The 20317-nt window shown below is 43.1% G+C and overlaps 1 protein-coding gene and 1 long non-coding RNA gene across 2 annotated transcripts; one reads left to right on the top strand and one right to left on the bottom strand.

Moving 5' to 3' along the window:
* Positions 1 to 6367: 6367 nt before the first annotated feature.
* Positions 6368 to 8994, bottom strand: LOC123453633. Its single transcript, XR_006632890.1, has 3 exons — positions 8537 to 8994; positions 6972 to 7054; positions 6368 to 6401 (listed from the first exon to the last, which is right to left on the bottom strand). It is a non-coding gene; the product is annotated as an uncharacterized LOC123453633 (long non-coding RNA).
* Positions 8995 to 9630: 636 nt separating this feature from the next.
* Npy1r (neuropeptide Y receptor Y1) lies at positions 9631 to 20038 on the top strand. Its single transcript, XM_004669699.2, has 3 exons — positions 9631 to 9815; positions 17375 to 18206; positions 18323 to 20038. The coding sequence occupies exons 2-3, from the start codon at positions 17490 to 17492 to the stop codon at positions 18773 to 18775; spliced, it is 1170 nt and encodes a 389-aa protein (XP_004669756.2). The 5' UTR covers positions 9631 to 9815; positions 17375 to 17489; the 3' UTR covers positions 18776 to 20038.
* Positions 20039 to 20317: the final 279 nt, after the last annotated feature.

Below are 20317 nucleotides of genomic sequence, written 5' to 3' on the forward strand. Positions count from 1 at the left end.
GGAGGATCGCTGTGAGCTTGAGGCCAGCCTGAGCTACATAGTGAATTCCAGCTCAGCCTGGGCTAGAGTGAGACCCTATCTCGAAAAACAAAAAACAAACAAACAAAAAAGTAACAGGTGTCATATGATTTAACATTCAGGACTTACAAATGAAGAACCAACTTATTGTGAAGCACATGGAATTATTTGTAAGAAACACATTTAGCACTAATACAGGGTAATGTGGGCAGAGTCATTTTGTCAAGAAATTTAGTGACAATTCTGAGGACCTAAAGGTCCACACAAGCACCACATTTCTAATTATTTCTAATAAGCACTGTTCTCCTTAAGAAAGAGAGAGACTCTCTGTGTGTGTGTGTGTGTGTGTGTGTGTGTGTGTGTGTGTGTGTGATGTTCATGCATTATATGGCATGCCTGTGGAGGTCAAAGGACAACTTTCAGATGCCCAATCTTGCCTTCCACCCCCTAAGAGGCAGGAGCTCTCACTGGTCACCACTGCATTCACTAGGCTAGCTGGCCTTCAAGCTTCTGGTGGATTCTTCTGTCTCTGCCTTCCTTATCACTATAGGTGTGCTGGGATCCCGGATGCTTGGCTGTGACATCCAGCTTTACATGGGCACTGGGTACCTGAACTCAGACACCCACACTTGCACAGCAAGCACTTTACCCACTGATCCATCTTTCCAGTTATTTATGGCCGTTAAGTATTTATTGGTGACTGACTTCCAGAAGCAATCTATAATAAATTCTTTTTAAAAGTTAATTGTCCGCATTTAAAAATGAATCAATATAGGTGACACATGTATACACTTACATGATCACGCATGAAATACATACATATTTGTATGATAGACGCTTGAATTGTAGTCAGGTTTTACAACGAGCTAATAGTGTACCTTTAGGCAAAGAACTTTACTTTCTTTTTTTTTAATTTTTTTTTTTATTTTAGTTGAGAGCGACAGACACAGAGAGAAAGACAGATAGAGGGAGAGAGAGAGAATGGGTGCGCCAGGGCTTCCAGCCTCTGCAAACGAACTCCAGACGCGTGCACCCCTTTGTGCATCTGGCTAACGTGGGACCTGGAGAACCGAGCCTCGAACTGGGGTCCTTAGGCTTCACAGGCAAGCGCTAAACCACTAAGCCATCTCTCCAGCCCTTTACTTTTTGAGTCTAAAAGGAAATATGTAGGCCAGCAGGTGTGCAATCCTCTTTAAACTCGGATTTTACCCTATTTACATGCACACATTATATACATTTGTACAGAAGAATAATGCATTTGTATCTTCAGGTATCAGCAGTCATGTGTCTCCCCTCCATATTAGGAAAACTGAAAAAAAGGAACAAAGTGTACACTGATGATAAAATTTTCCATTCTCACCTATACACTCTCTTTTCTGCAGCTAAGTATATACAATTCCACTCTTTTCTCAATATGTATGGGTGTCTTACATGTCAGCAAACTATCGTTTGTATTGTTATACTATACAATAAAAATGTATTATTTAAAGATTGTGGTGCAAATATATAAGGTGAATATGAATACATATCAATAATACATAACAATACATACATATTAACACATATTAAGTACATATTAAGAGATTGTGAATTCCTTAAGAGACTTTTTTTATGAAAGTCTACGTATAGTTCCTTCTTTTCAGGCCAAAACTCCTCTCAGAAGTGTGCTTTTAATTACTATTCTGTAAAAGTGAACTTTCTTAAATAGGTTATTCCATTTGCTATCCAATTTTCAATGGTTAATAGTTTAGTCATAAGTCTAAATATAGCTTTACTATATTTAAGTGGAATGAAAGGAAAAAGTATTTATTTATTTTGGGTATGTTGGTTTGTTTTGAACAGTCTTTTAAAAGACTGTTTGGAGAACTGTTCAAAGCATGAGCCCAGAATCAAAAATTAATGTGATGGAATCACATGAGCTCCACAAGCCCATGTCGCCACATTCTGACTCTCGCCGTTCCCACTGACGCTATGCAGCAGGGAGAAAAAACTATAAGCAATTTCTTGTTGGAGAAATTAGTATAAGCATCTTCAAAGACAGTGGCTATATTATTTAAGCTTATACATTTTGAGTAAAATAAACCAACACATAAAATATAGAAATAACAGGGGAACCATCAGAAATACACTAGTAATCAAATTATACATGTCCCTGCATAAACAGTATAATAATCCACTGAAGACTAAGATTTGTGATGTCCAGGTTTTTCATAGCGCTGTCTTATTTCTAGTTTTTCAATATTCTGCATCTTGTGACATACCAGGCAGGATTCTATGCTCTGAGTTTAATGAGGTGAAACTATGTCAGTACCTTGCTATTACTGGGGAGAGAATAAGGGGAATGGGAGCTGGAGATGATAGAGAGATGAAAATCAACAAAAAATGCATCTTAAAATGCAAGAACCAATTATACCTAAATCTCTGTATGCCAACTCAGAGAATAAATAAAAGAGCTCAAGAGATGGCTTAGTGGTTAAGATGCATGCCTCTTAAGCCTAAGGACCCAGGTTTGGTACTCCAGGTCCCTCGTAAGCCAGATACATATTGTGGCACATGCGTCTGGAGTTTGTTTGCAGTGGCTAGAGGCCTTGGCATGCTTCTCTCTCTCGCTCTCTCTCTCTCTCTCCTTCTCTCTCTCTCTCTCTCTTCCCCCTCCCTCTGTCTCTAATAAATAAAAATATCTTAAAAAATAAATAAAACACACACAAGAGATTACAATGTGGTTGCGGACTATGTAAATAAATAATGGCAACATAAATTCTACATCAGAAGTAAAGCAAGCATGCTATAAGGTACGTATAAGAATGCAGATTCAACTTCTGAGAGGAATTTAGGAGACAGAAATGAGAGACTATGAGTTGCCGGTCTATGAGTCGTTAAGAATTACACAGGCATGTGAAGAGGATGGGTAATTAAGCACGGGCCAACAGCACAAAGCTACCAATGCCGACATTTAGAAGAGGAAGAACAGTGCAAGATGGCTCCAGTGTGTGGAGTAGGAGTGAATACTGACAACGGCTGAGAAAGGCATTGATTGGTGGAAAGAAAACAATGTAAGCTGGGGAGATGTGACCAGATAGCTACGGAAGAGTGTGTGGAAGTGAAAAACTATAAAAGGGAGAAATATAGAAGAGAGAATCTAATCCCTTAGATAAGATTGTTGCCAATTGGATTTGAGAATGTGAGTGGGGGAACTCCCTGGGACAGTGCTAGGGTTTTGCCTTGAGGAAGAAGGGTGTTGCTATTGAACAAAATCCAACCCGGGAGCAAATAAACATGCTTGACAAGGAACCCTTGGAATGGTGAATGCTCTGTCCTTGTGGTGAAGGTAGGGACGTAACCGATGACAAAGGGTATGAATATGCATTGAGAATGAACAACCAAGACTGGGATTTCTAGTAAATGTGATTTCAGGGTTGATCATAGAAGCAATGGGGCCATGGCAGGCACAAGATTTGTCTGGGTGGTTCTTATAACACACAACTCCAGCAATCCCACTACGGAGGGCCCTAAGTAGAGTGGGAGTAAGGCAGAGGAAAATGATAATACCAACACCTAATGTAACCACACAAAGTTTCTACTTAAATATATATGGATAATGTTTCCTCATCAAGAAAACTTCCCGAGACAACAGGGGATCTGCTGTGAGGAAGGGAGAAAGGACAAGGGGACTCTCGCAGGAGAAGAGGACATGGAGAGGGGATTTAGTTGATCTCACACAGATCAAGGTAAGAAGCCTGCGGATCACAGAGCTCTGAGGGGCAGGGGTGGTCTGGTGTCTGTTATGGTATAAAAGTGTCTAATCTGGGGTTGGAGAGATGGCTCAGCAGTTCAGGTGCTTGCCTTCAGCAAAGCCTAGTGGTCTGAGTTCAGTTCCTCAGTATCTATGTAAAGCCACATGCACAAACAGACACATGTATCTGGAGTTTATTTGCAGTGGCTAGAGGCCCTGGCATGCCCATTCATTCTCAGTCTCTCTTTCTCTCTCTATTTCTATCTTCTCTCCCTCTTTGCAAATAAATAAATAAATATTTTTAATTGTCTAATCTGTGGTTAACAGATATTGGTCAAAGTGTTCCAGGGCATGTAAAGTAGGGTGGTTATAAATGACTAAGATTATTTATTCTTGACTCTAATACGATTAGACCTGTGACCATTTGAGTTGATGTTGGCTTCTTGCTAATGGACCTAGCATGTTAGAAGAAGTAAATAACATGGGGACAAGTTTAGGCACATGTACGTTATTTTTACAGACATTATTTAGGAAAGACAGGGCAGCTACAGAAAATGTGACATGAGTAAGAAAGTTATGTGAAAGACATGAGCAGGTTTGTGTTGGTTTTTATCTTAATGCTGAGCCAGAAAAAGGAGCTGTTGAATAAACAGATGTTATAGCTACTTTATCATTGCCTAACAAACCCCAACAAAACTGAAATATTACAATTTTATCCTCATGGATTGCATGGCTTGGTGCCTCAGAAGAGCAGAGTGGAGGTGGCTTGTCTCTGTGCCATGGTGTTTGGGACTTTAGCTGGGAAATCTCGGTAGGCTTGCATGACTCAAAGCCTGGGGGCTGAAACAGCTGTTTGGGGATCCACTGCCAAAACCAAGGCTATTAAAGCTAGGGAGTAAATCTACAATGGTCTTCATTCCTCATATATGCAAAAGAGAAAGGAAGTTCATTGATGAAGAGGATGAGATGGTTTGAATGTAAAATGCCCCCAGTGGACTCGAGTTTACATAATTGATTGATCCTTGGCTGATGGTTCTGTTCAAGACAGCTGTGGAAGCTCTCAGTGGTGGAGCCTTTCCAGAGGAAGGGCATCACTGGGCCTTCCGGTTCAGCAGCCTGCTACTATGACCGCTTTCTCTATGCTCTCTGCTTGTCTGAGGCAGTGTGACACTGGCTTCCGACTCCAGCCTGCCATACCTTCCCCAACACAAAAGACTCTGTTCTCTGAAACTGTACATCACATTAAATCTGTCTCCTTCCATATGCTTCTCCTCGCTGGCTATTTTATCCCAGCAATGAAAAATTATGACACAGAGGGTAAACTAGAGACTTGGAGGAGCAGTGAAATCTCAAAATAGTTTGCAAAAGGAAGGGAGCTGGAGTCATTCAAGCCCAAGAATTTCTAGATGATATTTAAAGGATCAACTAAAGTTTTCAATTTGTCTTTGCAGTAATCTGTGAAGTTGAGGTGTTCTCAGCTACATGGTCTGCTAATGAATCATAATAGTTAAGTTGTCTCATGAGTTCAAAGGAATCAAGTACTGCTGGACTCATCCTAAAATAAACAGATGTGTTTCTGGAGGAGAGAGAGCAATGCTGTCCCTTCAAACAAGCAAGGAAGTCAGAACACTTTACAGCATCTCTGCTTGTACCCATTTGGAATATTGCTTAGGTGTACATGAGAAGTCTTGCTCCTGTCTTTGGGAAACCTTGTATTGTTACATCTTCACATCTTGGAACAATCTCGTTCTACTAAAGTTGGCTTCTTGAATTACTATGTTGTAAAGTCTAATACCAAGCCTGCGGTTGTTGGCAAGAGAGGTGTTAGGAGACAAAATGTGGAGTTTGAGATATTTATTTTCAATGACAAAAGGTCCCATGAAGGCAAATAAGCTTGTTCTCAGTGGCGATCTGTCTCTTTGAAAGGATATGAGAAAGAAGTGAATGGTAGTGATTACTATTAAGTAATTAATATTAATAGTTCTAAAACTCATTTCAATATGCTGTGTAATGAAAATATATGTTGTGATTTTTATAATATAGTCTTAAACTGTGGTTGAATTTCTAAAGGTTATCTGACAAATATGAATCCTATAGAAAATACTTGTATACATACTGAAAATATGACCCTAATTTTCTAGGGTATTATTCTGGCATGGTTGGAAATAAAGCCAAAATATGTGCTTCTATAGCCCAGTGGGAATTAATATTTTTTAAAATATTTTATTTTTATTTATTTATTTGAGAGAGAGAGGGAGAAAAAATGGGCATGCCAGGGCTTCCAGACACTGCAAATGAACTCCAGATGCATGCACCACCTTGCAGAGCTGGCTTACATGGGTCTTGGGGAAATCGGACCAAGGTCCTTTGGTTTTGCAGGCAAGTGCCTTCACTGTAATCCAAGTCTCCAGCTGACCCCCCTCTGAGAATTTTTAAAGTACATTCACATTTCAGGCCAAGTGCAAATGCACAAATTATGTGTGACATTATGGTGGTTAATTCTATTGTCACCTTGAATGGGTAAAAAGTCATCTATGGTTTTAAGGAGGTACTCCTTTGAATGTGCTTGTGACAATGTTGCCAGGGAGAATTAACTGAAAAGATTACCTACCCTGAATGTGGTGGTGGCATCATGCTATGGGCTGTGGTCCTGGAATGAAGAAAAAGAGAAAAGAAGAAAGCCAGCTGTGCACTGGCAAGTCCATTTCTGGCCAGCACCCGTGGACCATGCAGTTTTCCACTATGATAGCCTGTCTTCCTCTGAACTTTGAGCCAAGACAAACCCCTTCTTCTCTTACGTTGCTTTTGTAAGATATTTGACCATGACTATTTAAAAAGGAATTAACAAAGACATAGTCTACACAAAGGAGATTACTGAAGTGTTTGTCTTTGTACTTGCATACTCAGATTCTAACTAAACTATCCCTTCTCTCACCTAGTTAACTCTCCCCAAAAGACAAATAAAATGATGGTATGGACTGCTGTTGGTACTAGGAAATTTTGTTCAAACATTCATTGGTTCTAAGATGTGGACCTTTGAAAGAAATCTTAGTAGACGACCTTTGAGATTCATTGATTTCACTGAGTCCACAGGGTATGGCTTCCTCAGCTCTTCCTGAGTCTTCGTGGGGTCTGCTGTCCTATCTACTTCTCTCCAGAATGCCATTATGTCAGTGGGCCCTGGCCGCGGACAGCGCCTTCGATAGCCTCCCGCACTCACCCAATACAGAAGTATTGCTGGAGCTCATCTGGCAGCCAATCTCGCCCCCAACTGGGAAGCTCCAGATTCAGTAACAAGGCCTGCTTCAAAGAAAACGGCAGAAGCACAGTAGAGGAAGACACCAGGCACCCTCCTCTGACCTGCGTGTTTAAGTGCATGGGGCATGTGCATTTGCACACACACGTGCATGCAAGCCACATGTGCGGCAAGTGCACACACACACACACACACACACACACACACACACAAAATATTGCATCTTGCACTGGTTGGCATCAGAGATTCAGAGAAATGTAGCAGGCGAGTCGCAAAATAAAAGAAAATCTTAACACATAAAACTTACACAATTTGAGCTGATTCATCAGTTCACTTCCAGGTAAGTTCTACCCTTATGCTTGGAATTTCTTCCATATCAATGTCATCAATATTTTAGTTTGCAGACAGTGTTAATGTCTATTAAGAGTCCTCTAGGGCTGGAGAGATGGCTTAGCGGTTAAGCGCTTGCCTGTGAAGCCTAAGGACCCCGGTTCGAGGCTCAGTTCCCCAGGTCCCACGTTAGCCAGATGCACAAGGGGGCGCACGCATCTGGAGTTCGTTTGCAGAGGCTGAAAGCCCTGGCGCGCCCATTCTCTCTCTCTCCCTCAATCTGTCTTTCTCTCTGTTTGTCTCTCTCAAATAAATAAATAAATAAATAAATAAATAAATAAATAAAAGAGTCCTCTAAATAATCATTTATGCTTATGCACCTTTGTCAGGGCCTAGTAGCTTTTCAAAAATCTTCCTAAATCCTAGGATTACAGGTATATACCACCATACGGAGCAGTGTGTAGATTGTTTGTTCACTTGTTTGTTTGTTTGTTTATTGCAGTGCTCAGGATCAATCCAGAACCTTGCATATGCTAGACAAACCCTCTGTCACTGTGCTACACCATCAGCCCTGAACCATCAAATTTAAAAGTTGAACAAGACCATAAAAATGCTGCACTGTTTTTAGAGGGGGAAAGGAAGATTTGTTTAAATTTGATGAATTGATTGTATCCTCCAGTTTAAATCACAATGCGAGACTATTGTCCAAGAGAATATCAGACTAAATCATTAATTTAATGATCTTGATTATGGATTTTGGGGTCAGACAAATTACCAAATTTCAGATGAAGCTACATAGAATTTTTTAAAAAATTTCTTCTCAGCAAAGGTCAGTTTTTAATCTCATGTAAATCCAAAATAGGAAAGTATGCAACTGACCATTTAAGAACATAACATGACTGAGGACCAGTGAGGGTCTGTCCCTTTACTTTGTATGGTCTCAGTGAGACTTTTTGGTACATGCGCACATCCATTATAAGGTACACAGGGTACATTTATAATATGATCATGGTCTTTTTATATTGACCATAATCCTCTTCTAGCCGCATAAAAAGATATCCAGTGACAAGTATTTAGACAGCTTTTTCTCGGGGGGTAAAGCCATAGATCTATACCTACATCAATAAATAAGCTTATATTGAACATTAAATAATGTTTGCTCATGCTAACCATCAAAAAGAGAAAGAGAACACATTTACCTGTACATTTCAGCTAATTCCATGTCTTGGAGTTTTATTTTGTTTTTATTTTGTAGACAAGTGATAGGGGTTGTTTTGTTATTAAAATATGCACATCAAAGGCGTTCTCCATCTCTTCATTAGGAAGTTTTCCTTTTTCTTCTTTTTCTTTTTTGGCAATTTGGTTAGAAGTTCTAGCCCTTGGCATCAGTACATTGTGTGTGTGTGTGTGTGTGTGTGTGTGAGTGCCCCACACGCTCGCAACACCCCCCCCCCCCACACACACATTCCACAACTTTGACTTTTCAAAGTGCAGTGGAGCCCTGTGAACTAGGAGATGAGTGTGTCAGCAATTGGCTGAATCACCGGGCGCACGACGGACTGGCGTGGCTCACGCGCTGAACACACGCTTTTCTTCATAATGTTCCCAACTGTAGTGGGTTAATCACCAAGGAAATCACATTTCTGGCCACCGGGAACTTCTGGCTTCATCAGCAAACCATCCCCTCCTCGCCCCCCCCCCAAAAAAAAGAAAGAAAAGAAAGCCTCTCAAAACAATACCTTGACCAGATTAAAAAAAAAAAAAAAAACTTGCTGGATGCTGAGAACAAATCTGACTCAATCTATATTTTCTTACGAAAAAGGAAGGCTAAAAGGTCAGACTCTTATCTGTGATTTGGTACTTGGACTCTTTTTTTGGGGGGGGAGGTCTTCTTTTTGTTCACTTATAAAGTGGAGAAAAAAATAACTTCTCGGAAGCGGCGTCGGGATCACGTGAGCGTCACGACAGAAATGCAGGGTGGATTTGGTGGATTTGGCGAATAATTTGCCTCGCTCCGCTCCCCGCTGCCCGGAATGAGCGGGGCTCCCGGTGCCCGGCGGCCTCGGCCGAGGAAGACTCCGGCCACAAGATGGCACTGACCTGCCAACCAGGGCGAGCTCGGGGGCGCTGACTCTGTCCAACCGGGCTCGTAAATTCGCCTTCGCGGGCGCCGAGCGCTCGCAGCTCCTCGCGGAATCGCCGCGCTCCGCATCCCCGGGGCGCGCGCCGGAGGAGAGGGGCTGGGCGGGGGTCCGGGGCGCGGGAGCCGTGGGCGCCCCTCGTGGGGGTGCTCACGTGATCCGGGATGAGGTGGAGTTCGGCTTTAAGGGGGCGTCCCTTCTCATCTTCCTCAATCTTCAGGGGCTGAGCGGGAGAGTCACCCACCGGCCCCTCCGCGACCCTTCCGTCGCACCCTGCCGGCTTTCTGAAAACTCGGGGGGGAGAGAGGAGCAGGAGGAGGAAGATCCCCAGAAGAGGGTGAGTTTCACGTCTGTGCTTTCCTGCCTAGACCTTCGGCGAACCGGTCGGGGACCGGCTGCGGGGGGCGAGGGGAAGGGCGCTGGCGTCGGGATGGGGCGCCGGGCGCTGAGCGGGGGCGCGGGGTCAGCCTTCGCTGGGTTCGCGGCGCGGGTGGCAGGATGCAGGATGCTCCAGAGTCCGGGACCGGCCGAGACGGCCACCTCGGCGGTGGGGACCACACCCGGAGTTCGCGCGTCCCGGCACCCAGCTGCCGGGGGCTCGGCTCGGCTGGGGACCCTAGTTCTCCGCTCCTCCAGATTCTCCTACCAAGGCTGGACAGGGACCCTCCCAGGTTTCCTCCGCACCTCGCAGCTCCTCTTCCCCGTTTTACTGGAGCCGGCTGGAGCAGCAGCCTGGGGCGGCTGGGCTGGAGTTTTCTTGGGGTAACCTGCTGGGCAGCGCCAAGGAGGGGTGGTCTTGGCTAGTGGTCCGCTTTCGTCCCTGGTCCCACGACATTGGTCCAGCAGGACAATCCCCCCCCCCCTCCCGTAGCGGACGGGCGGAGGACACGGACTCCGGAATGGGCACACCGCTCCCCCACTTGTCTGGGCTTGGGATGTCCTCCGATCCCCCCCCCTGCGGGTCCCTTCCAGTGCGTCCAGGCTTTCTCCAAGACGCACTGAGCCTTGCTTTTTCCTGTTTCGGAGTTCTGATCCCTGAATCCTGATAGACTGGCCGTCCGGGCGTGCAGGGCTGGGACTTTGGGGACGGTCTAGGCTGAGGCTACTGATAGGGGCTCCTACTGGTCCCCGGGTCGACTGCACAGATGTTGTAAAGACGCTGTTGAGCTTAGGGGACAGAACTGACTTTGAATTTGGGTTATGCTTGCTCGTTTTTGGATGGAGTGAATGTTTTCTGGTCTCTTAGTCTTGGGACGAGTGCGGTGTGTGCGGAGGCGAGAATGGGAGACACCTCACCTAATTAAACAATGTGAAAAGAAGGTGGGGTATGTGACAGGAACGTTCACTAAAGGCATTCCGTTTTAATCTCTGATAACTCCTGGAGCACACAAAATCCTAGAGGAGAAGAGGTGTGAGGAGAGAGGAGTATAGTGTCTCCACGTCTCACTTATGTTGTTGCTGTTGCTGTTGTTTTTATTATTATTATTATTATTATTATTATTATTATTATTATTATTATTATTTGGTTCTGCCATGCACACCTGGGTCATAGAAGAAGCACAGTTCCGGGTGACACACAGGTAGGCAAAAGTGCAGGGCTTGTCCGTCAGTACTGGAAACAGAGCAGTAGCTGTCATTCCCACAGTCCTAAGCAGGCTTCTTGGTGAACACACACACACACACACACACACACACACACACACACACACACACACCTGAAAGCTGTTTTTTCAGAAAGCTCCATTTCCCAGCCCTCCTGAAAGATAGTGCTTTTCGTGGCTACCACGTATTAGTCTTCCTGTCTTAAGGCAGCTGTCTGTTGAACAATCCCTCCCCAGCCCCCTGCAGGGAAGGAAAGGAATTATGTAACTCACTTAGATAAGCTAGCAGTAACTTTGGTTGTGTGTAATACGGCTGGCCTTTCGCTTCCAAAACAAGTGAGGGTATATGGGGGGGAAAATACACAGCAGGTTGTGCCCAGAGAGATTTATTTTATGATAAGCAACAACACTGAGCAGCAAGCGGGAAGGACCAGCAACCCCACTGGAAAGAAGATAAAGGAAATGTCCTCTAAAAAGGGTAATTTGCCAACTTGTGATTGATGTAATTAATGTCTCTTTGTATTCTCTGAATGTATGTGTCAGCTATACTGAGATTCAAAGTTTTTTTTTTTAATATTTGCAGTCTCTTACTTGTACAACTCACTTGACAAATATAAGTTTGAATAGTAAATATAAAATAGTTGTGTGTGCAGAGTTATGGTGCATACACAATGAAGATTTTTTGGTTTATCTTAGTATAATTTCAAGAAAGAGTAAATGTATAAAAATAACCATACATAAACCAGAAAATCTTCATTGTATCTGACACAAAACTGGTTTACACAACTGGAATGCCTCTCAGTCCCGCACTTACAGGAAGCTTGCAAACACTTGCAAAGTCAAAGCTGCACTGCCTGCATAAGGTCATTATCTTCTCCATAGTGGACAAACTGAAGTTCTCACAGGGCACATCAGCCAGTGTAATTTCAAAAGCATCAGCATAGAACTCTGGGAGCTGGAGGAATGGCTTAGCGGTAAATACATTTGCCTGCAAAGCCAAAGGACCCAGGTTTGATTCCCCAGGACCCACGTAAGCCAGATGCACATGGTGGCACATGCATCTGGAGTTCATTTGCAGTGGCTGGAGGCCCTGATGCAACCATTCTCCCCACCCCCTATGTAAAAAAAGAAAAATAGAATAGAACTTGGCTATGTTTAGCTAAACTCCCTTTTAAGAGATTTCTCCTTATAGCCCATCTATTGATATAACTTGCTAAATATTTGTACAGATGCCCATGGTTGTCCAAGTTAACCTGGAGGGCATAAGATTTCTCTTCCTTTCCCCTGCATGCATTGCTCTGGGCCCCTCTTCCCTCTCTGTGCATTGCTCTGTTAGCCTCCTGGTGAGTTTTCTCTTTCCCTGCTTCTCCTCCCCGTCATAAATGTGCTGCAAGCAACAGCTTGAGTGATCACTTGAAAGTAAAAGCCATATAGCGATGTGTGTCTTCCAAAGGCTCTCCAGAGGCTCCTCTCCTCTGGAAGTAAAAGGCAAACACTGTCATCCCATTAAAGTTCTGCACAGGCTGCCCCTTCTCGCTTAGCTTTCTCAAGTAACTTCCTTTAGTCTGTCTCCCATTTACCCGGCCTGTTGCTACGGAGCACAGCAGGTGGGCTCCGGCTATCTGGCATTGATGTCGGGGGCATGGCATGGCATCACTGAGATGGCCATGTGGCTTCCCAACTTACCGCTCGCGCGTCTTCAATTTCTTACCTCGTGTGCCATCTCCTCGGGTGGTCACGTGTCTTCTCTTGTCACCCGTGATGAGGAAACGACTGTTCCCAGCCGTCCAAGTCCTCCTCCTCTGCTTCGTGGTTCTCTGCAGCGCTTACTGGGTCCTTTATGAACTTACTTCTTGCCTTTCTCTGCCCACAAGACTAGAAACTCAGTGAAAAGATCACCCTATTAAAACCAAACTGTAGCTGGCAAGAAATGTATTCAATAAATCTGCTGGATGAATGAATGTTCCTTCAGAAATAGTTCATTATTATTATTATTATTATTAATGTTAGCACAAGACAGAAAGAGAGAGCGCTGGCGCACGAGGGCCTCAACCACTGTAATCACGCCCCAGACACTTGCGCCACCTAGTGGGCTTGTACGGCCTTGCGCTTGCCTCACGTTTGCGCATCTGGCTTAAGTGGGGCCTGGAGAGTAGAACGTGACTCCTTAGGCTTCCAAGGCAAGCGCCTTAACCGCTGAGCCGCCCATCTCTCCAGCCCCATAGTTTCTTTTCACATGTTAAAAAAAAAAAAAAAAAGTAACATTTTGCTGTGGCACAAGACTTTAGTCCCACCACTCAGAAGCTGAGGTAAGAGGGTCACCATGAATGAGTTCAAGGCCAGCCTGGATCTACAGCGTGAGTTCTAGGTCAGCCTAGGCTACAGTGAGAACCTGCCTCAAAAACAAAAAAAAACAAACAAAAAACTGCCGTACAAACAACATTTTCCCTTTTGCACCAGGTCTGAAATAATAACTGTTGTAATTGGTATTCATTTTACATGTAAAATGATCACAATTGTATTATTAATGTTAAGGCTGACTTGCGCAAAACAATTACTTGAACCACGTACCTACATATTTTTATTCTCAATTTAGTATTTGCAAGGTACTACAAATTTTGTAAAATGCTTCCCTTAAAGATATTATATTGGGGGCTGGAGAGTTGGCTTAGTGGTTAAGGCACTTGCCTGCAAAGCCTAACGACCCGGGTTCGAGTCCTCAGAACCCACACAAAGCCAGATGCACGAGGTGGATCATGCTTCTGGAGTTTGTTTGCAGTGGCTACAGGCCCTGGCACACCCATTTTCTCTCCCTCTCTCTCATAGTCAAATAAATAAATAAATAATATTTTTAAAAAATAAAAGATATTATATTGGACTCAATGGGAATCTATTACGATTTTTAGGACGAATGGTGATTTTGAAGGTGGGGTGAAATTTGGATTGCTGGTGAGATGAAAGACCGAGTAAGTGGAATGGCAGGGGAGAGAATGTGAAGCTGTGTGTGGTACGGCGGGATCTCTTACCGCCTAACATTCACATTGAGGCTACTAGTGTAAACAATGGAGGTCTTTAAGCGTCAATGTGAGGAATATCAATAGCCCATTCCTGGTGTGTCTCACAGCAGGATCCTCACTCACCTGGTGGAAGTCAGTGGCAGGAAATCACGAGAAGCTATAGATACTGAGAACATGATTCACTGTGCTAGTGTTATTTTAAATAATACATTCATAACTGACTAGTAACTCGAATATGAAGTGCGATTCTATACTTGCCTGAATTCTTTGAGAAAGAGTGCTCCATGCGGAGAGTAAGTAGCTTCGTGTGTGCTCAGCACTAAACAGGATGTCATCTATACCATCTGCTCCAAGGCTCAGGAGACATGATAGTCAGAAGGGTAGGAAATACTACAAGAACTAGAGGAACAGAGGGGATGTGGGGATACTGTTGTCTTCTGTTACACTCATGAACTCACAGCGGCTGGGATTTCCTGCCCAACACAGAGCCGCTCAACATTCCGCTGTGGATATGGAAGGGGCTCACAAGGGCCCCACTGCTCCCACAATACCTATTGGCAGTTCAAGGTTGCTGGGGAAGGAGAAAACAAGTGCTTCAGTTGTGTAGCAAGTGGTAAATTGCCCATATTCCAGTGAGTAGTCCTTCAACTATTCTCATGCAAATAACCCTAGTTTACTTCAGTGGATCACCAAAAGAAGGCATAACAGAGCCCAGTGTGGCGGCGCACACCTTTAATCCCAGCACTCGGGAGGCAGAGGTAGGAGGATCTCTGTGAGTTCCAGGCCACCCTGACACTCCATAATGAATTCCAGGTCAGCTTGGGCTAGAGTGAAACCCTACCTCGGAAAAAAAAAAAGGCATAACAATAGGAAGGGATTAGTTGGGAAGAAGGAACTTGTGTGAAGGGAAGAGCCAGGATGTAACGAAGGGGTTAATGTAATCAGAGTACCTTATATACATGTAAGAAATTGTAAAAAATAAAATAAAAGAGAAAGAAAAAGAAATCTTTCTAAAAATCTAAAATTATTTCTCACTTCCTCCAGGTTTGCTCGCTCACCCTAAGTGACATTGGTTGATCATATTTTCTCTGGCTTTGGAATTCTTGAGGAAAAAAATGTGATTATCTCATAAATATAAGGAGGTCAGTCCAGAGTGGTACATGGCTGGGAGAGCTATATTTCTAATGATTTTCAAACTTGAAGTCATTCCATGACCATTCCTTAGTATTATATTTTGACTTAATGGCAACAATTTTTATTTTTATTCTCATTTTTATAAGGCTAAATTGTACTTTCATAATATGAAAAAAAGGAGTTGTAGAAGGAAGATGGCTAAAACAAAAGTTTATTGGAAGAATCACATAAAAGGCCAAATACATTTTAGTTCATTAAATTTCTTATTTTCCTGTCAATACAGGCTAGACCTACACAGTTTTCTTCATTGTTCTAAAATCAGAATGAAAGAAAGATAATTTGGACTTTTAGCAAGAGAACAATAGTCTGTTAATTAGCATAAGAAATCTTGTCTCGTATGCTTTTTATTAATCTGAGAAAAATTAGCAGTTTCACTTTCTTTTCTTTTTATTTTTTTAAATGAGCCTTTGATCTCTACAAGACTGCTGTCTATGATTTGTTTTGTTAGCAAGAGAAATTTATTTATATCACAAATAAGGTAAAAATTTAAAACTAAAATCTATACCCATGCATTGGATACCCATACAACCCAGTGAAGAGGAAGGATATTTTTTTTTTTTTTTTTTTTTTTTTTTTTTTTGGTTTTTCGAGGTAGGGTCTCACTCTGGCTCAGGCTGACCTGGAATTCACTATGGAGTCTCAGGGTGGCCTCGAACTCTCAGCGATCCTCCTACCTCTGCCTCCCGAGTGCTGGGATTAAAGGCGTGCGCCACCACGCCCGGCTAGGAAGGATATTTTCGTGGATAAGACTTTATAAATCCTTTACAACCTTCTAACATAGTAATAAAAATCAAACAATCTTAAAGTCAAAAACTCCCGCTCAATGCAAGAACTCCTCCAAGTGCTCTTTCCCATACTGCTTATAAACTTGTGTGTATAAAGTACTTGCTACTTTTACTGACAGTTTATTTCTTTTAATCAAATTTTTGTTCCTTATGTTGATTTTTTTGTTCATTTTTATTTATTTATTTGAGAGCAACAGAGAGAGAAAGAGGCAGATAGAGAGAGAGAGAATGGGAGCACCAGGGCCTCCAGCCACTGCAAACAAATTCCAGACGCGTGCGCCCCCTTGTGCATCTGGCTAAGGCGGGTCCTGGAGAATCAAGCCTTGAACCGGAGTCCTTAGGCTTCACAGGCAAGCGTTTAACCGCTAAGCCATCTCTCCAGCCCCTTATGTTGATTTTTAAAATGATTTCTGAGCATTTTATTTTTCATGTGCGTGTGTGTGTCTGTGTTTGGGCACCTGTGCCAGGCACATGTGTGGAAGTCAGAGGTCTTTACATCCCACCTTTTGTTTTGCTTCTGTGAATGCCAGACTAGCTGGCCTGCAAGTTTTGGGGTTCTCCAGATTTTGCCTCCCATTGCAGCAGGTGTGTTGGAATTACAGATGTGTGCGCTCCTTGTGTCCGTTTGGCTCTTAGGTGGTTCTGCAGTTTAGTTTTCAGGATTTGCAGCAAGTGTTTTTAACCCCCGAGCAACCTCCCTAGGCCCTGCATATTTTCTGTATTAAACATTGTATAGCCTTTCAAAATCAGTCCCTCTGTAACCATTTTTTGATAATCTACTCCACTGATATCTCCTTGTAATATATTTTTATTAAGAAGTGTCTGCCTTAAAACACAGCCCAGTATATGATAAGCAATTACTGCAATGTAATGTCTACACTCACTCTCCCACTTCTTTGGTGTGAGAAAGAATTGTGTAGTTTTTCTTGTCATTTTGCTTATCTGTTCCATATTTTGTAACCTGTATACAAGGTTGTTCACTGTGTATGTCTATGCTTGCAATGTCTGAGAATGTGTTGATGGGTAATGCTTGTATAATACTCTGGGAACCGTGAGATTTATATATACACCATTCTGACTTTAGGCTACTGAAACTCAACATGTATCAATGGAAATTAAATATTTAAAAAGAGTCTTAAAATGTCAAATATTTATAATGCACGGCATTTAAAAATGACAATAAGATTATGTGCTGTTTATTTTGATTTCCATGTCTTCATTTTAGAGTTCAGTGAGTCAGAATTTATTTTGACTGCCCTCCATAAAATTAGTGACACAACTGGACGTTTTCTCTTTCAGAGTATTCAGTTCATGGGAATGAGGAATTCAAAACTCAGTTTACGGAATCCACTCCGTGGAATAATCTGACCTTCTGACTTGCTTTGAAGAAGCGCACTGTTCATTTGTCAAGTGGATGACAGCAAAACTGGTAAAGATGAATGCAACACCGTTTTCCCAGGTTGAGAATCACTCACTTCACTATAATATCTCAGAAAACTCCCCACTTTTTGCTTTCGAAAACGATGACTGTCATCTGCCCTTGGCTGTGATATTTACCTTGGCTCTGGCCTACGGGGCTGTGATCATCCTCGGGGTCTCTGGAAACCTGGCTCTGATCATCATCATACTGAAACAGAAGGAGATGAGGAACGTGACCAACATCCTGATTGTGAACCTCTCTTTCTCGGACTTGCTCGTGGCCATCATGTGTCTCCCCTTCACGTTTGTCTACACGCTGATGGACCACTGGGTCTTTGGGGAGACCATGTGCAAGCTGAATCCCTTCGTGCAGTGCGTTTCCATCACCGTGTCCATCTTCTCGCTGGTCCTCATCGCTGTGGAGCGGCACCAGCTGATCATCAACCCGCGAGGATGGAGACCCAACAACAGACACGCCTACATAGGGATTGCTGTCATCTGGATGCTTGCTGTGGCTTCGTCCCTGCCCTTCCTCATCTACCAGGTCCTGACCGACGAACCTTTCCAGAATGTAACGCTGTTTGCGTTCAAAGACCAGTACGTGTGCTTCGATCAGTTCCCGTCAGACTCTCACAGGCTGTCCTACACCACGCTCCTCCTGCTGTTGCAGTACTTCGGCCCGCTGTGCTTCATATTTATCTGCTATTTTAAGGTAAGCAAACCTTTGGTCCCTGACATTTCCTTTTTTTATTTTTTTTACCCTCTTTTCATAGTTTTCATGATGAAACAAGTGGTTCTGCTTGAACAGATGTGTTTCTCCCTTCGTAGATATACATTCGCTTAAAAAGGAGAAACCACATGATGGACAAGATGAGAGACAGCAAGTGCAGGTCCAGCGAAACCAGGAGGATCAACGTCATGCTGCTGTCCATCGTGGTGGCCTTCGCCGTCTGCTGGCTGCCCCTGACCATCTTCAACACGGTGTTCGACTGGAATCACCAGATCATTGCCACGTGCAACCACAACCTGCTGTTCCTCCTCTGCCACCTCACGGCGATGATATCCACGTGCGTCAACCCCGTCTTCTACGGGTTCCTGAACAAAAACTTCCAGAGAGACTTGCAGTTCTTCTTCAACTTCTGTGACTTCCGCTCCCGCGAGGACGACTACGAGACGATAGCCATGTCCACCATGCATACGGATGTCTCCAAGACGTCCCTGAAGCAGGCGAGCCCAGTCGCATTTAAAAAAGTCAGTAATGATGACAATGAGAAAGTCTGAGGCTGATGGGAGCGTGTGGTTCCAGATGCCGTCTGCCGAAAGCAAGCACAACCTGCCGCCCACGTCCATGACCTTCCTCCCAGGGAGGAGGGTCGAAATCGTCTGGGAAAGACCAAGAGTTTCTTGTCTGGCTTTTCACTGCTTTTGTTTGGGCTGTCATGATTGCTTCAGGATCAAAACATCTATGGACACTGGAGTCTTCTGGGAATAGTTTAGACCAGATGTCTTCAAATGTGTGTGAGTGTTTGTGTGTGTGTGTGTGCATGTGTGTGCATGTGCACACACATATGTAATGCATATGAAGAGTTTTATACTATATTTATTGGAATGTACTTTTTCTCAAGTATTACCATGAGATGACTCAAAAGCAGTTTGCTGTTCTCAAAATACAGGCCTTCTTGATTAGATTGCATCACCTTTGCTTAACGCTAGGTGTTATTGGGGTCTTACAGGGATGGTGGCACAAGAAAATGATCTTCAGAATGTGATGGGATTAAAAGAGAGTCTGAAGTCACTCAGTAGTGTTTTTCTTCCTTTGTTTTAGAAAGGTAACCTAATTTATTCCTTCTAATTGAATATCACTTCAGATAACATACATAAAAATGCTTTCTCAGCTAGGAATAGCATATGGAATTAGGCCATCTACAAGAATGAAGTACAAGAGAATTCCCCAATTTCAAAATTTTCCTGGTACCTGACAACCAAAGCATTTGAGTTAAGTAGTTTAATACATGAATTAGTTTTGCTGCAGATAGTTAAATTGCACTCTTTGGAAAGATATTCAAGAGGGTTTTTTTTTTTAATCCATCATAGAGTGTTCAGTGTTTGTCAAGCTTTCTGGCATAAAATATAATTCAAAACGTGTTTCCAGGTTAAAATATACAAAAACACAAAACATATTTTCTATACAGCAGTGCCTATTAGTAACTCTGTTTTAACTCTTACCGACTTTCAAAGCAGAGAACAATCAATGTGAAAAGGAATGTTCACTCCAGCCAGAAGGGATAAATATGGACTGTTCATAAAGATGCCCCATGTGAACTTGTATAAACCGTGTGATTTGTGGAATTTCATAAACCATATACTATATAAAGTATGTCATGTTAATATACTTAGTTTTATGTATCTTGCAATCAGGATTGAGCCTCGGAAAAGACACTTTGAAGAATGAGACAGACTTTATATTGTGTAAAATATTAAAGTATTTTGATTTTAGAAGGGCACACAGGTTCTGCATTAAAATTGCTTTCACTTGTTTTTTTTCCTGAGGAGTCTCTGTTGTGGTTCCGTCTCACCTCATTCTGTCCTGTCCCGTGACCCTGTCCCCTTCCATTCTCAGCGCCTCTACAGTCAGCTTGCCAGTGACAGAGACCTGCTCTGTGCTGCACCCACCGACAGCCAAGTTGCCCGCCCTTGCCAGATTGGGAAGCTTCTTGCAGGCAGAGACTATCTCATGTGACTGTCCCCAGTGCTTCTAGCACAGGGCCAAGTGATTAAAAGGTATATATACATATACTATATGTGTGTGTGTATGTGTGTAAA

The sequence above is a fragment of the Jaculus jaculus genome, chromosome 12 (genome assembly GCF_020740685.1).
Source record: "Jaculus jaculus isolate mJacJac1 chromosome 12, mJacJac1.mat.Y.cur, whole genome shotgun sequence".
Lineage (NCBI taxonomy): Eukaryota > Metazoa > Chordata > Mammalia > Rodentia > Dipodidae > Jaculus > Jaculus jaculus.